The 18,098-nt window shown below is 34.9% G+C and overlaps 1 protein-coding gene across 13 annotated transcripts in view; it reads right to left on the reverse strand.

The window, feature by feature from the left end:
- Positions 1–18,098, reverse strand: part of UBR3 (ubiquitin protein ligase E3 component n-recognin 3) — a 179,641-nt gene that overhangs the window by 27,165 nt on the left and 134,378 nt on the right. For 11 of the 13 annotated variants that reach the window (XM_059704151.1, XM_059704152.1, XM_059704159.1 and 8 more), the window contains 4 exons: positions 12,957–13,169; positions 10,841–10,977; positions 5,165–5,250; positions 3,668–3,770 (listed from right to left, as the gene is read on the reverse strand). In XM_059704151.1, the coding sequence (XP_059560134.1) occupies positions 3,668–3,770; positions 5,165–5,250; positions 10,841–10,977; positions 12,957–13,169 (539 nt within the window). The remainder of the gene's footprint in view (positions 1–3,667; positions 3,771–5,164; positions 5,251–10,840; positions 10,978–12,956; positions 13,170–18,098) is intronic. The other 2 variants (XM_059704153.1, XM_059704157.1) reach the window with 1 other exon arrangement.

Below are 18,098 nucleotides of genomic sequence, written 5' to 3' on the forward strand. Positions count from 1 at the left end.
CCCTTTGAGACGGAATGAAAGGACCTGGAGAATATTATGCTAAGCGAAATAAGCCAGTCAGAGAAAGACAAGTATCACATGATCTCACCTATATGTGGAATCTAATGAACAAAATGAACTCACGAACAAAACAGATCCAGAGACATGGAAGCATGCAACAGACTGACAAATCTCAGAGTGAAAAAGGGGAAGGGATAACAGATTAACCAAAGAACTTATATGCACATATGCATAACTGATATACACACACAACAGTGCAGTGAAGACCTGGGGAGGGGACAGGAGTGGGATGTAGGGGGACATCTGTAATACTTTCAACAATAAAGATAATTTTTTAAAATATGTAATTGTTTCTAACTTCTAAAGTTTTTAGCTAATCTTTAAAAAAATCTAGATTATAAAAACTGTACATTACTATTAACTCTACAGATGATAAGAGAAAATGGGTGGGTTAGTGTTAATAGGCCTAATTTTCCCATTATTTTTTCTTAAACCAAATGATTGTTAATACAATAAAATTAAAAGGAAATAAGAAAATAATTTTTATGAGGATTACAGAAAAAGCATATATGAGAAATCTATATCATTAGACATAGAATTTGATGAAGAAGTATTAAAAGTGAGAAAATAGGAAAAGATACTTCAATTCTTAAAAATCTAATATTGTAGATATAAAACAGATGATATTATTAGTATTACAACTTAGTGAACTAGTGAACCATACTGGAAATTCCTCAGATCTGTAGACTAACAGTTAAGATGTTAGGCTCTGAAATCAGAGGGTTTTGGATTCAAATACCAGCTCTATTCCTTAAATGCTGCATATCCCAAAAGAGTATGTTAATTAACTTTTCTAAGCCTCAGGTTCCTCATATGTAAAAACTGGGATAACAATGGTACTTAGTGTACAGCGTTATGGTGATGATAAAATGAGATTATACACACAAAGTACAAAAATGCCTTACCATGAAATAAGCACTAGATAAGTGTTCACAGCATTTACTACTATCCTAATGGGTATTTATCTTAGGGCTTAAAAAGAACACAACCCAGCAATCAATATTATGGAAAGCATAGTACCTACGTCTGTTCTTTCAATATATTTTTTTAAATCCTCATCTGAGGATATCCTTTCCACTAGTTTCTAGAGAAAGTGGAAAAGTGGAATGAGGGAGGAAATGGGAGGGAGGGAGGGAGGGAAGGAAGGAGGGAGGGAGGGAGGGAGAGAGAGGGGGGGGGAGAGAGAGAGAGAGAGAGAGGGAGAGGGAGAGAGGGAGAGAGAGAGAGAGAGAGAGAGAGAGAGAGAGAGAGAGAGAGAGAGAGAGAGAGAGAGAGAGAGAAACATCAGTTGGTTGCCTCCCACATGTGCCCCCATTGGCTGGGGAACCTGCAATCAAGCTACCAAGCTACATGCCCTTGACTGGGAATCGAACTGGCAACCCTTCAGTATACAGGCCGACACTCTAACTACTGAGCAAAACCGGACAGGGCTTCTCTTTCAACTTTTAATTCAACAATACTACACTTAAGAAATCTTTCTTTGCCGAAACCGGTTTGGCTCAGTGGATAGAGCGTCGGCCTACGGACTGAAGGGTCCCAGGTTCGATTCCGGTCAAGGGCATGTACCTTGGTTGCGGGCACATCCCCAGTAGGGGGTGTGCAGGAGGCAGCATATCGATATTTCTCTCTCATCAATGTTTCTAACTCTCTATCCCTCTCCTTTCTTCTCTGTAAAAATCAATAAAATATATTTTTTAAAAGAAATCTTAAAAAAAAAAAAGAGGGGGAAAAAAAAGAAATCTTTCATTTGCTGAACATCTTTAGACTCAGAGCATTAGGTATGCTAATACTTTATGCACACCATCTTTGTCCCTGGGTATGCAAGTCCAGCTAAGAAAGAAAATCACTAGCTAAAATGAACAAAAGTGATTTTTCCTTAGCCATAATATGCAAAATACTTACAGCTTGCTCATTTTGTCTATAAACACAAAACACACACACACAATTTTATTTTGTTTTGAAGAAGTAGCAGAATGTATTCATAACTTCAAAGTATCTCCCACAGATACTAACTACAAGGGATAAAATAACTTTACAGTGAAAAAACCTAGCAGATACGACATTAACCAAATGATGAGAATTACTATCATCAATAACAAGACAAATCAACAGCATGTGCCTCCTGATACAACACAGTAAAAAGAACACATTACTTCTGTGGTATTTCTGCCAAAAGTTTATAGCCTGAATCTAACTACAAGGAAATATTAGACAAAAATAATTTGAGAAATTCTACAACATAATTGGCCTAAACCCTTCAAAAAAGAAGTCAGTGTCATAAAATACAAAGAAAAAGTCAGGAACAATTTCAGATTAAAGGAAACTAAAGAGACATGACAACTAAACACAAGCATGATTTTGAATGGTCTTTGCATTGCATTTGCATTTCCCAGGATATTACTGAAACAACTAGCAAAATCTGAACAGGTTCTGTATGAGGTAAGGGTCAACATTAATTGTTTCTCATATAAATAGTCAATTAATCATCATCATTCACCATAAAGACTACACTTCCCCCTCCTCAGAGCCGTCTATACTATAAGTCCAACATCTAGTACAGGGATGGGCAACCCCTGGCATGCGGGCCAAACATGGCACACCAGTAACTTTTGCTGGCATGCAAAACCCTCTCTTATAATCTTCCATTTACAATTTTTTTCTTAATATCGACTTTTTTATTTTTCAGATAAATTCAGTGTAGGTGCATCTTAGATAAATAATTTTACATAACAAGTTATCTTAAAGAACATAGACATGGAATGACGAGAGAGGGGAAGAGCAATTTCAATAGTGTCGAAAATAAACTATTGAGGACTTGGAATGCCATTCCAGAAAATTTTTTCTGTTTAAAAAACTTTGCAACAGCATTACTCTCCATGCTTTCATCCACATACGCTTGTGAATCTTTGTTCTCAGTGATGAATTTTGTTAAGTCTCGTAATAGGAGTAGCCTGACGGATGAAAAGTAGTAGCTCGTGTATATCTCTGAAAGTCATAAAATATAAACCTGATGTAAAATTTCTGTCATCAGCGATGCAGCAGCAAAAGTCCCACTGATAATATCAAACGGAGTCATAAAGTTTTCTGTCGGACTATCAGTGTACATGTATACATTAAAAAATAAATGTATTTTCCATCATATACTGTGTTTTTGTCGCTCGAATGAATTTTATTATTTCTTCAAGGTTCTTCACATACGTACGCCTTAAGAGATATCAAGTAGGCGTAACATGTTCTCAAAAAATTAGGGTTGGCACACAGAAGAATTTTGAGTCAGAGATTTTGCTGGCTTTGGCACGCACTCACAAAAAAGTTGCCCACCCCTGATCTAGTACAACCGAAGAAAGGTTTTTTTAAAATCACTATTTTGCAGCATCTAATGAAATATCAGATTAAGGCAAGAATCATCAGGGATTGCAAAAATCATTAGATGAAAGGCTGATGGGGAACTTAACAATGGAGGGATCAGGCTTAGGCTACCTGAATCCACTGATCAATTCTGACATAAAAAGAGGCACAACCAGCTATTGTGTACATCCATTTGAACGTTTTATCTGCATTTTTCAAAAACAGTTTTAATTAACTTTAATCTTTCAGTAATACTTACTGTGAATTCATCTCTTCTAACTGAGTAAGCTTTCTCCAGGGATTAAAATCAGAATCAATGCTATAAAGCCGCATGTGCAAGGCTAATACATGGAACAGTTGATCTAAATAAGTTAAAGAAAAGGTAATTAGAAAGTTTACAAAATTCTTCCAGAACAAAATTCAGACAAAATGTCTAATTTATAAAGGAATGTTTCCTATTCTTATAATTATAATTCACTAGGTTTAAGTATCAACTACTTTATGCTCTCTTTTAAGCTAAATTCTGAAATATATCTAAATAATTTCAAGTAGTGTCTGGACTGTCCTTATAGTCCATCTTAACAGGAATGGTTCCTTTTCCTCATCTGTCATAGACCTACTTTTCCTGCATTTTATGCCATAGCTTTACAACATGTGCTTCTCACTATTGTTGTCTCTTCCTAAACAAAATTTACTATTATCTTCAATACCCTACCCTGAATAATATGGACAATAACAACCATACATATCAGTTAGGTAAAGTATTTTTCTTTACTTAATATTTTCCCCAACATCTTTTTTAGGTTGAATTTTGATTCAACCTGAAGAAAAAAATAACAGCCCTGGTAGGTGTGGCTCAGTTGGTTGGAGCCTCTTCCCATGCACTGATGGGTCTTGGGTTCAATTTCCGGTCAGGGCACATACCCAGGTTTCAAGTTCATGTTCATGAAAAACCTACTTTAAGTTCCAAATGACACTTCTTTCAACTATACCCTTACAAAAAGTATTAAAGAATCATGCCACTTTACAATATAAAGTATATTCATAAATAAAAGCAAACATATACAACTTTAATAGGTTTTAACATGTATATCAAAATACAACATAAATGCGTTCCTTAATTAATAGCAGCTATGTAGAGGAATCTATAGTCAATACTAGTTGCCGTTATGAAAAGATTTTCTTAAATGTACACAATGGGAAAATTCTTTTAAAGAATTTAGTTCACCCTAACCGGTTTGGCTCAGTGGATAGAGCGTCAGCCTGCGGACTAAAGGGTCCCAGGTTCAATTCCGGTCAAGGGCATGTACCTTGGTTGCGGGCACATCCCCAGTAGGGGGTGTGCAGGAGGCAGCTGATCGATGTTCCTCTCTCATTGATGTTTCTAACTCTCTATCCCTCTCCCTTCCTCTCTGTAAAAAAATCAATAAAATATATTTTTTAAAAATAAAAGAAAATAAAAGAATTTAGTTCAAGAACAATTTTTTATAGCTGAGAATAACATTGTTTTAGAACCAATGTAAATGTGGTCAATTAGCATGACATTTATTTACTGAGTAATCACAGTACAGAAAGAGCTAATATTCATATGATTTTTTTCTAAGTACAAGATTAACCATTTAAAGCATATAATCACTATTAAAACTGATTATATACAACATAAAAAGAATCTAAAAATACACCAAACGATTACTTTCTCTGTGTATGCCTTCAAAAAAGACATAAATAGAAAATTTTAGCACCATTTAATACTTACTTAAACAAGACCTTTTGCCAGCTGTGCTTGCACCCCCTGAACACAAATTCCCTCCTCGATGTATTAATTCAAGTTCCAAATTTGTTCTGTAAGTAAAGCATTATAATATATCTTAGTCATTAGGCTGAAGCAATATTTCTTAATTTGTCTTATTGATATGACTGAGTCAACCTAAACAATGAAGTTCAACTTTATTATTTGCAAAAGTATAATCTATGCAATATCAGTACAATTTTATTTCTGAAATACAAAGGGGAAAGCTTATTGTCCTTACTTATATATTCATATTTATAACTGCAAAACCGCACATGTCACAGTATAATTGTTCAAAATTCCAAATGTTGGCAAATACTAAAAACTAGGCCATAAGGAAAATAACTACAATGCACTTCATAAACCTGCTAATGAATCTAAAGAAAGAATTTGTATTCCAACTGTTAGCCACTGAGTAGGTGGTTACTATCATACAACGCACAAGTGAAGACCAATTTTTCTATCAGAGAAATGGTTATCACTCATTGGAGCTTGGATGATTCTAGAAATCAATATTAAAAAACAAAATCACTAACATAAAAGTGACTAGGAACAACATAATTAACAGCAATCTCTTCTGTGGATGTCTAAAATTAGTTTTATTAAAATATATTGTGTAACTATTGATACTGCTAAACATCAGTAGTATTATTCATAAAGACCTGAAATTATAAAATATTTAGCAATGATCAGCTTACAAAATAGCAATAATTAGTAAATTGACATTTCAAAAATCAAACTGATGAAGAATCTAAAGATTCACTCAAAAATAGTAACAGTAAAATAGCAATTTTTTCCAAAATAATAAATAACAATTCTGAGTGATAAACTATGTATTTTTACTTCAACAGTATTAATAATCTTAAATATACCTTTATTTGCCACAACTAAAACTGAATGAAGTTGTTTATATCCTAGACATGCATTTGACACTAATAGTGAGCTATCCCCCAGTCTTAAAAAATAAAAAAAATAAAAAAATTAGGCAGCCAAGTTTCAAGCTTACTCTTTGCAAATGATTTCAAGAAAAAACATATGCTATTTTATTTAAAACAAAACATTTTGAACTAGTTCTAATTGTTTTTATGAACAAGAATGTTTTGAAATGTTATTTTCATATATTTACTTAGAAATGCAAATTTTAAAATATTAATATTCCTAAGTCTGTACATTTGTCACCCATTTCTAAAGGAATGCTTTAATCCTCTCTACTTGTTGGGGGGGGGCGGGGGGGGGGGGTTGGGCAAGAAGGGGAAGGAAAGCAATTTAACATTGATAATGTTCCTGCTCAGAGCTCCATCTGGTTGCTGCTGATAAGGGAATCTGTGTAACAAGGAAATTTTCCACCCTTCAGGCGATTTTCATTGCTCACTGAACTTCTAAAAACCTACCAGCAAGGAAGCAGGGACAAGGATTTCATATTAGTGGACAGAAAGCGAGCGGAGACCAGCATGTTTTCCTTCATCAAGGGGACATAAATGAGATCAATACATTTTGTTTTCACAAATCTTCTGTTGCCTAATCTGTAGGAAAAAATTAATGGCTATATTCTCTTATAGAAACTAAGATTTCCTAGATAGTACTTTTAAAGGAGCTAACCAGAAACATGAGCAATTCTTACATTCAAATGTCAGAACTAGAATGTCAACTTTGATTTCAGGGTAATTTGCAAAAATATTCATTAAAATATAAATACAAGAACAATTATGTTTATTCAACCATCAAATAAGGTACTTTAAAGGATGACAAACATGTTACTAGGAATTTTATTTTAATGAATACTTGACAGAAAACTACTAAATGTAATTACTTATTTCAGATTATGGTAGGACAATCTCCTACAAAACATTCTTTCTGAATTAAAAAAAAAAAAAAAACCTGACTATCCAAAGGGTTAGTATCATGTACTAATTTCTAAAACTTTAAAAATCAAAGTCAGAGGCCCTAACCATCAGCTTTTCCTTATTTCATTTATAACAAAATTTGTGCTTTAATTCAGACTTGCAAGAAAAGAGACACAAATGCACCTTGCTCCCCATGTCTAATCTTCCCTCACTGTTGAAAATCAACCACACAATAGTGCTGTTAGCAGGAATTTTCTGAGCATTCCAACAATTTCTTCTTTGCTGCCCTCAGAAAATCTCCCAAGGCTTCACCATACACATAAAATTAAAAACAAAAAGATACTCATTGTCCTATCAAAAAAAAGTTCTAAAACAATGATTAAGGGAAACAGTTTTACAGGCTAGTTACCCTCTAGAACAGCGGTTCTCAACCTGTGGGTCGCAACCCCTTTGGCGGTTGAAGGACCCTTTCACAGGGGTCACCTAAGACCATCCTGCATATCAGATATTTACATTATGATTCATAACAGTAGCAACGTTACAGTTATGAAGTAAAAACGAAAATAATTTTATGGTTGGGTCACAACATGATGAACTGTATTTAAAGGGCCAGAAGGTTGAGAACCATTGCTCTAGAAATATTTTGTTTCTAAACATCAAAAAATGTAAGTTCCCCAAGGAACAAACAAAATTACTTATTCAGCAGGAAGAAATTCAGTTCTGGAAAACAGGTTGTAGTTCACTCAATATTACTAATGTGAAATAAATAAACTTGTAAATTCTAATAAACTATACATTTAAGAATCACAATGTTTAACTCAAAAGTTAATTCAAAGTAAGTTTACTTCTAAATATTTTACTTAAATATCTAAGCATTTTAGATATTAATGCCTACTTTTTAGGCATAAAAATAATCATAATCTATCATCATAAGTATTTATGACATAAGATTATATGCTAGGCATAAGATAATTATGAAGAATCTGGTTGGTTTCCTACCTTATAAAATTATATCCTATTCAAATAGGACCTTGGTCGACAAACTGCGGCTCGCGAGTCACATGCGGTTCTTTGGCCCCTTGAGTGTGGCCACGAAGTTTCAATCTCACTGTATGTGCGCGCCCACACGTGTATTTTGTGGAAGAGCCACACTCAAGGGGCCGCAGTTTGCCGACCACTGACCTAGGTAATTTTAACCAAAGGAAAATGAGGTTTTTAAGGAGTATATAGTTTCTCTTTCAGAGTCTTTATTTTGCTGCTTTAAAGTTTATCATTAAAGATCAGAGAAGGATGGGAAGAGGGAAGAGCATATGTTCTCTACACATATATACCCTTATTAGTAAGTAACATCTGACATTTGTTCCTGCTTCTCTATAAAAGAGAAAAACTGAAATATGTATATTTTAAAAGTCTCCTGAATTAGCAAGCTTTATTCTGTAAGTTATTTATATATTTAAACCACAAATAGGAATCTAAAATTTCCACTAAACTAATGTAAATCAAATTATTGGATTTATCATAGTATAGCAAAATTCCATATATAGATCATGCCCATTCAAACAGGATTTTCTTATAAGTCAAAACAAAGGCATAATAATCAACGTTTGTATGTACGTGTGTGTGTGTGTGTGTGAGAGAGAGAGAGAGAGAAAGAGAGAGAGAGAGAGAGAGAGAGAGAGAGAGAGAGAGAGAATAAGTATGTGTGCATAATGACATTTCGGTCAACGACGGAACACATATACCAGAGTAATACCATAACGTTATAATGGAGCTAAAAAAATTCCTATCACCTAGTGATGTCACAGTCATCCTAACATCATAGCACAACACATTACTCACATGTTTGTGGTGATGCTAGTATGAACAAACCTGCCGAGCTGCCAATCGTATAAAAGTATAACACATACAATTATGGATAGTATATAATACTTGACAATGATAAATGACTATGTTACTGGTTTATGTATTTACTATACTACATTTTTAACATTATTTTAGAGTGTACTCTTCGTAAAATGTGTTACACTGGTAGCCACCTCATAAATCTCATGTTCATCGCATCTGTTTATTGCATCATTTTTCTGTGATTGATTTAATCTTGTGTTTGTTTGTACAGTAACATGCTGTACAGGCTTATAGCCTGGAAGCAATAGGCTATATCACAGAGCCTCAGTGTGTAGGAGGCTATGCCATCTAAGTTTGTTAAGTACATTCTATAACCTTTGCACAACAACAAAATCAACTATTGGCACATTTTTCAGAACATATCCCTATCATTAAGTAGCACAGTACTACCTATGTGTGCACACACACACACACACACACACACACACTCATAAACACACATCATAATTGAGTTGGTCTACATTCATTCCAATATTCTATAGCATTATTATCACAATATAGTACAGGAGTTTTGTAGAACCTTGAAACCGTGGAAAATTAAATTATATTCAATTTAGTTTTCACATAAAGCATATTTTACTGCAAGTACGCAATTGGTAACTCTCCAGAGACAAATGTTAAATTAACTATTATAGCTTCCCCCAAAGCATTCTGGATAAATAATAACAGTCAGGAGTGTGCAGGCTAAAAGTTACTTCCCAGTCCATTAGATCCTTTTACAACAAAATTGTGTCCAGCATTTGCATTCTTAAACCAAAGACTAACGTTTCCTTATCTTGAGCTCTAACTTGCTTGCAGAAATTTTCCTGAATCTGGTTCTATTTTTCCTGGGTTCTAAAGACTACATATACTTCATTTATCCTTTTGTTATCCTCCGGTCCAGGAATGGGGCAAAGACAATGGCCATGATAAACTGCGTGTATATATGACCTAAAAAAAGCTGAACGCAGGAGAAGAAAGAGGATTGGAACTGAAAGAACACTAGACCAAGACTCAAGAGACCCGAGTTCTAGTCCTACTCTGCCACTAATTTGGTGCATGACTTCCAGTCACATTTTCTCTCTAAATGTTGCCTATGACAGCACTACTTGGACAAAATATGACGCTTCTAGAGATATCCAGGGGTCTACAAATCAGTTCTGGCAGAACGAGTTTACAAGTTTCTAATTTGCCCGGTTTCTTCCCTATTTACTTCTTTTATGGTTCTCTGTTTTCATTCTATTAAGTTTTCTAAAATTCCTATTTGGAACTATTTCTTAGGTAATGAACATCTACTCAGTCTATTAGACTAACCATACCTAATTTGAAAGATGAGAATTATTTGCCTCTGTTTTCTTAAGACTGCTGCTAGCCACTAATCGAGGCTTAAGATCTGCCTGATCTCATGCTTCCTCTTCCCTCACCTGTTTTTCAAAAGCAACTATTGTCTTCTAGGATATTATTAGATCTTTCACTAGTTTAGAACAAACAAAGTAAGTTCTTCTTATTGTTGTTATTTTTTTTAAGTAAATACTGTTCAACATGTTACAATGTTTTAATTCTCATTATTATCACTTTTTGACAACTTGAATAGTGATTTTTTAACACTACCTTTCATATATAATATTCACATGCTTTGAGGTAGATATCTGTCTCAAAATGTTAAAAATATACTTTTCCCACATATCATATAATGCTTAGTAACACTTAACTCAATATTTCACTAAAATAAACTCTTCAGAAAATAAAAGAAAAAGTATACTTTTATAGTCCTTCAAGGAGATTCTAAAATTAGCCATAATTTCAACAAGCATTAAAAAAAATTCTTTCTTTAAATAAATATGAATGAAAATAAATGAAATAAACCAACTAAAAATAATAAGTAAATATAAAAGTATATACTGCATATACCTACCTAGCAACAGAATACATAAAAAGAAAATCATTGTCTGGTGAGCCTGGGGTCTTGCTATAGTCTCTATATTTCTTCTGCGTAGTATTTTTTATATCTTTCATTACAGATTCCATTTCCTTACTTAAGTTAGTTTCAGACTGTAAAAAATACAAACAAAATATAGTTTATTGATATTCATTTTCTCTAATAATAGTCTAACACTATTGTTTATCATATGAACATACTAGAAAATTAAAGTTAAAAAGTACATTAACTATCTATTATAAATGTATGTAGTACACAAAGATAAAACAGATCAAGAAATATTTTCTCTTATTTTAGGGATATTTTATCCTAATCTATATTGTGACCAGTAACCCAACCACACAAACTATATTCTAAATAAATGAGTGGATGTCATTAAAATAATATTTTAGAACAGTTCCCATGTTTATAAAATACATGATTTTTATTTTCAAAGACTAATATTGATGCCCCTTACTTAAAGCATACTATAAACACACACAAATTTAGAAGTATCAAAGAAAAAAAAAATCACGAAGACTCTAAAATTAGTCTTCAATTGAGAAAAGAAACTGCTAGGAGATGATTCTGAGTAGCTTTGAAACTATGAATTTCTGTTTCAAAAGTTTTCATAAGTTTACTGCAAAAACCAGCCATAGCTGTCACTTCTCTCAAGAACTATGTCATAGCCCAAGCCAATGTGGCCGAGTTGGTTGGAGCATCATCCCATACACCAAAAGGTTGCAGGTTCAATTCCCAATGAGGGCACATACTTAGGATGCAGGTTCGATCCTGGTGGGGGCACACATGGAAGGCAACTGATCTATGTTTCTCCCTCTCCCTCCCACATATCCTAAAATCAATAAAAACATATCCTCAGCTGAGGATTATCTTTTTTAAAAAAGAACCATATCACAAACCTATAATAAGGTGAAATATTTAAGAGTTTGAATCAAATAAATAAATCCTACTGGATAGGATAAAAGATGGGTTCACTTAGAACAAAACACACAGTAAACTAGATCTGACTTATGGTGAATGGTTCCATCAAGTATACAATATTTCATCTCTTTAATATATATACACACACAAATGTGTATGTAAATCTATAATTACACATATATAAAATGTGTGTGTGTGTGTGTGTCTAAATATATCTTAATCCTAAAATACCTAATGGGCATAATTTTAAATGATTAAACTGTGCTTAACATTGCAAGATACATAGATATAATTTACTGGTTTGGGTGGCTTTGTTTTTAAATATTTCAATATCTTAATCCTACCAGACCTGAGGCCCTGAACCTAACTGTCCCCTATACCTGGGCTCCTGAGCATTAAAGAGGAAAAACCAACATGATATAGAAAAATGTTAGTTACATGCAAACAAGTGGTTAGAATAAGATGGAACTTGGAGACATTGTAGAAAATAGGTCTACCTTTCATCTACTTTTAATCTAGCGCCAATATTTCACCTTTGTGTGGAAATTACCGAAAAATCGGTACAGCGGTCTGGTAGGGTTAAAAAAGTTTAACCATATCTAAGCTTATAGGACAGCAGTTCTCAACCTGTGGGCCGTGACCCTTTTGGGGGTCGAACGACCCTTTCATAGGAGTCACCTAAGACCATCGGAAAACACATATATAATTACATATTGCTTTTGTGATTAATCACTATGCTTTAATTATGTTCAGTTTGTAACAATGAAAATACATCCTGCATATCAGATATTTACGTAACGATTCATAACAGTAGCAAAATTACAGTTATGAAGTAGCAACGAAAATAATTTTATGGTTGGGGGTCATCACAACATGAGGAACTGTATTAAAGGGTCGCAGCATTAGGAAGGTTGAGAACCACTGTTATAGGATTTCATGATCTGGAAGACATATATTAAAACTATAACAATTTTTTAGACTAAGGAAAAGTATAGCCTTTGCTAATAATTTGTTCTGTTATTCTCATTTTTATTTTTAATAACGACAAATAAGAGAAAAACTTCTGAAAACAATTTGTATTAAATGTATAAAGGCCCAGAATAATTTAAAAACAAAAGAAATATAAAAGCTAAAAAGCAGAACTGAGTTAACCAGGATGTTTCTGCCTTACACTGAAGCTTACTGGGAAAGCTCCCGGCCGTCCCTGCAGCTCCTCCACTTCCTTTATGAGATCTTGTAAGCTTTTGTTACTAGGACGTTGCCAAAGGTTATTTTCCATATTGCTTCCAGGATAACAAGGAAGAACACTGTTCGCAAACTGCCTGCAGAGAGGACAGGTGAATTCTCCTTTGTCCACGGAGAACCCCTGAAGAACCTGGTCATTCTAAAAGATGAAATAAACATACAGATGTAGGATGCAGACCTTTATATAAAACAAAATTTACACCACTACATTTTATAGTAAATAAACATACAAAATAAGACACCTCTAATATATGCCATAAAAACATAAACAAAATCTCTCATTTAACTGTTGAAGCTTATCAAATCACCTCTCACATCATGGCAATCATGCAATAGTTGCCATCACCAATAAATTCCTTAAGTACCCTACTCTCCTCTCAGTATTGAAACATTTAAATAATGACAAAATCACTCTGAAATGTGGATTTAAGCTAAAGAACAACTCAAAAAGCAGACCACATTACAGTGGATCACCTTCTTACCCCTTACCCTGTTTTCATAATCTATAAGTGACTACTGAGAAGATTCTCCAAGTGCCCATGTAGGTAAGATAGCTTTTGAACATAAATTAAGCCAAAAAAATGTGATGTGTCTTGTGTCTTAACTGCTGAACACAATTGACTGGACTTTACGCAATAGATCTGTTTAGGTTTCATGGATAGAAAAAAGACTTAGAGTATTCAGAACGTAAGTGTGACAGGAGAATTAACTCCTTCATTCAGATGTTTCTGATAGAGAAGGAAAAAGTAGAATTTTTGAAGCAAAGACACATAATGCACATATGCCTAGGAGGAAGCTCTTGCTCGAGAGACTGCAATACATGCTTACTTACCAGAGAACTTAAGACAGAAATTCAGGCTGATAAATTTGTTCCTTTCTTTTGCCTGAGACCATCCCACATCTATTTTGTTCTTGTAGGCCATTGCTCTTGTGTTGTCCTAACTGTTATATATATTTTCCCAGTAATCTCTCTCTTATTCTGTTAACTAGCTTTACCTCAAAATATGTTTTTAATACATTATGTATATGTAAGAATACTACAAAATGACCATTATTACTAATAAGACAAAAGTAATGAGAAAATAGGATTAAGGAAAAGAAAATAAATTTATTTGCCTACTAGAGGCCTCATGCATGAAATTCGTGCAAGAGTAGGCCTTCCTTCCCCCAGCTGCCAGCACCGGCTTCCCTCTGGCACCCGGGACCCGGGCTTCCCTCTGGCCGCCAGCAGGCACTCTGGACCCAGGCTTCCCTTCACAACCCCAGCTTCATCTGGAAGGTCATCCAGAAGGATGCCTGGTCTAATTAGCATATTATGCTTTTATTATTATAGATAGTTAATAAGGTAGTTAATGACAATGTCAGGATGAACTTAGGTTTCCCAACTCTTTTTTTTTTTTTCCAACTCTTAATTTAGTGCTAATTTCACTACACCTAGGATCTCAAATACTTGGACTAACAGAACTAATTTTTTTTTAAACTTTTGACATTTATTTTTAAATACAATTCTATAAACACTTATTAAATTCTATCATGTGTCACGTGATGGCATAAAGAGTTAAGATACATGTTCACTTAAGATACAATTTAAAAGCAAACAGAAACAGCTAGATTACAATAATAATGTGATAAATGCAAACAAAGAAGGCTTTCCAGAAAAGACTTGTGAGCTGAGTTTTAGATACAAAGAAGAGTATACTACAAGGTTGGGGCAAGGGACCTGATCATTGAAGGACATTCTGTGATAAGCTTCCCTATATCCTTAATTTTAAAGAATGCCAGGTCTACCTCCTTACCTTGACTGAAACTCAATTCTTTCCTAAATCCTCCCCAGAAGCCCTCTCAGTTAGGCACCGCTCATTCTCCTACATCCCTCACCTCTCAGCATCCTTCTCATCTCCAGTGCTGGCTCCAGATAATTATTCTTGCATTCTCCTGTCTTTGTGGCTCATGTCATTTAACAATGCCATCCTTTTTACTGGTCTCCATTGCCTTCATTAACATAAGGACTTTGGTACTTAGATCAGTTTTCCTCATCACTCCAAGTCCTACCATCCTCCTATGCAACTTCAGCAGTGTGTACGTGGACAACCCATCTTACTTACATCTGAGTCCTTCAACTCCTTGGCCTAATTGGCTCCTATGGCTCTGACCTCCACTCTAACACCAGTACCTGTTACCATGACCACATCCTTGTTCTGTAATGGCCCAAAATTATCCATATCTGAAAATACTAAATTCATACATCTTAGTTTCTGACCTCCAACTCCTGTTCCCTTTAGTTCCTCTTCTTTTGTCCCAGTTTATCAGGCCATTCCTATCCTGCCCATACACCATGATCCGCCACTTCAAAAACACTCAAGTCAATACTCCTCATTCCCCTCCATATGTACTTTCATCACACATACCTAACAAAACATTCACACAAAATTAATCCAATGTATGACTTCTCTAATTCTGCATCAAACTGAATGCTGTTAGGGAAAACTGAAATAATTTCTTCCACAGTTTCCAATTTCAGCGGAACCCTGAATACTGCATGGCAATCTTGCTCCAACATCCTGTGAAGCACTCTCTCACCCAATTCCAAAGTGGTTTTTCAAAACCACCTCTTCACTTGTAATGTCCCTTCACTTACCCCAGCCTTGTCCCCTATACTCTAGGCACATAAAGCCACACCTCCTGACTTAGAAAGAAGAGAGTCATGGCAGCTCCTTCAGCTTCCTGACTTCTCTCACACCGAATGTGGAACTAATAAATCCTACCAGTCCTTCCATCCACTTTCTTCCTTTATCCCCTTTGCTAATATCTCCTAATCACACCACTGTCAGTATGATCTACCTAATGTGAGATTATTCCCAATCACAATTTTTCAATGATCACCATTATCTTTCACCTTGATTCCTTACTCTCTTATGCTGCACACACAATCTCTCAGAAGACCATATATATTATATATATATATATATATATATATTATATATTTCAAATATCTAACCTCTTCTCCATCTCAACTGCCATAACCAAGCCCAAGCAACCATCATCTCTTGCCTTCTAAATGATATAACCTCATATTTTCTAACTCTCCTGCAATCCTACAACAATCTCCTGCAAACACAACTACCACAATAAACTTTCTGAGCATGTCATATCTCTGCTTAAGAGTCTTTAATGGCTTTAATGTATCTCTGGAAGGAATCTGTCTAGAGTCCAAAATCCTTACATGGACCTTTACAACATGACCCCTGACTACTTCTCCCATCTTCTCTCTCATCACTCAAACACCTTCCTTCATCAAATGTTCTAGCACAGCCGTGGGCAAACTATGGCCCACGGGCCAGATCCGGCCCGTTTGATATGAATAAAACTAAAAAAAAAAAAAGACCGTACCCTTTTATGTAATGATGTTTACTTTGAATTTATATTAGTTCACACAAACACTCCATCCATGCTTTTGTTCCAGCCCTCCGGTCCAGTTTAAGAACCCATTGTGGCCCTCAAGTCAAAAAGTTTGCCCACCCCTGTTCTAGCACTTTGCCAGATGTTCCAATAAGACCCTGTATACACTTCATAATACTTAGCACATATGCTGCAACTGTTTATTTCTGTCTCACACAATGTATAGTAAACTCCTTGAGAGAAACTGTGTCTTATTCACTGTTGTATCCTGAAAATCTATCACAGTATCTGGAACACTATAGGCTTTGAACAAATATTTGTTGAATGAACAATTGAATAAAGAGGTATGAAAAAGGCATAATGTGCTTACAGAGCTATTAATTAGCTTATTAGTGCTGAATTGATGGAAGATAAAGCTAAAGCAACAGCCAAGCCTAGATCACGGAGTGCCTTGAATGCCATTCAGAGAAAAATAAACTTTATCACATTAGGAATAAGTCAGTAAAGGGTCTTTAAGCCATATGTCATCAGATTTACATTTTAGAAAGATCAATATAGTGACTAAAGTAGACTTGGAGTAAGGAAACTGACAAGAAAGCAATTGCATTAGTCAATAGATGAAGGCATATACAAAAAAGTAGAAGTGGGAACAATGAAGATGGAATATAGCCAAATGAGATTTTAGAAGGCAGAATCAATAGAATTTCATAATGACTGAATGTGAGGTAAGGAATAGGAAAGGAAAAAAAGAAATCCACTGCTTCTGAGTTAGGAATCTAGGAATAGAATAGAGCTATCTAGCTTTTAAGAAGTTAAACTGAGAAAAAGATAAAAACTACAGCGACATGCCCAGCTGGCATGGCTCAGTGGTTGAGCATCGACCTATGAACCAGGAGGTCACGGTTTGATTCCCAGTCAGGGCACATGCCCAGGTTTCAGGCTCAATCCCCAGTAGGGGGCGTGCAGGAGGCAGCCAATCAATGATTCTCATCATTGATGTTTCTTTCTCTTCCTCTCCCTTCTTCTCTGAAATCAATAAAAATATTTTAAAAAAAAATAAAAAGACTACAGCTACAGGAAAATACAAGGTCAAGCAAAGAAATTTTAAATAGCAGACTTTGGTGTACTTATTAACTGAAAAGAAGGGACAGACCAGGCAAAAAAACTAAAGCTACAGAAGAAAAAGAGGTTAATTACTGATAAACCAAAGCCCCTGTGGTAAAGGGGAGAAAGGGATACTACAGCATAAAAAGGAAGATTATTCCTGAACAGAAGAAGAAATACTACCTCTAAGGGTAGAAAAGAAAGGATTGGTTGGGATGCAAAGTCATTTATCAAGGAATATTAAAGCAAGGCAGGAAGCTAAAGTAGTATGTGACAGAGAACCACTGTTTTTGGTGAGAGGAAGAGACAGTTTAATGAGGGGAAAGAGTTCTTGGGACTTAAGTGGGATAGGGGAGGCAAAAGTTTGGAATAGCTGCTGAGGAAACCAGGAGAGAAAACTGATTAAAGACGGGTAAATGAAGTGATAAGTGGTATCTACAGTCCATGACTTTAGTCCAGCAATTTTCAACCTTTCATCTTATGGCACACAGAAACTAATTACTAAAATTCTGAGGCACACCAAAAAATATATTGTGTTGTTTTTGCCAATCTGACAAAAAAAAAA

The sequence above is a fragment of the Myotis daubentonii genome, chromosome 7 (genome assembly GCF_963259705.1).
Source record: "Myotis daubentonii chromosome 7, mMyoDau2.1, whole genome shotgun sequence".
Taxonomy (NCBI): Eukaryota; Metazoa; Chordata; class Mammalia; order Chiroptera; family Vespertilionidae; genus Myotis; species Myotis daubentonii.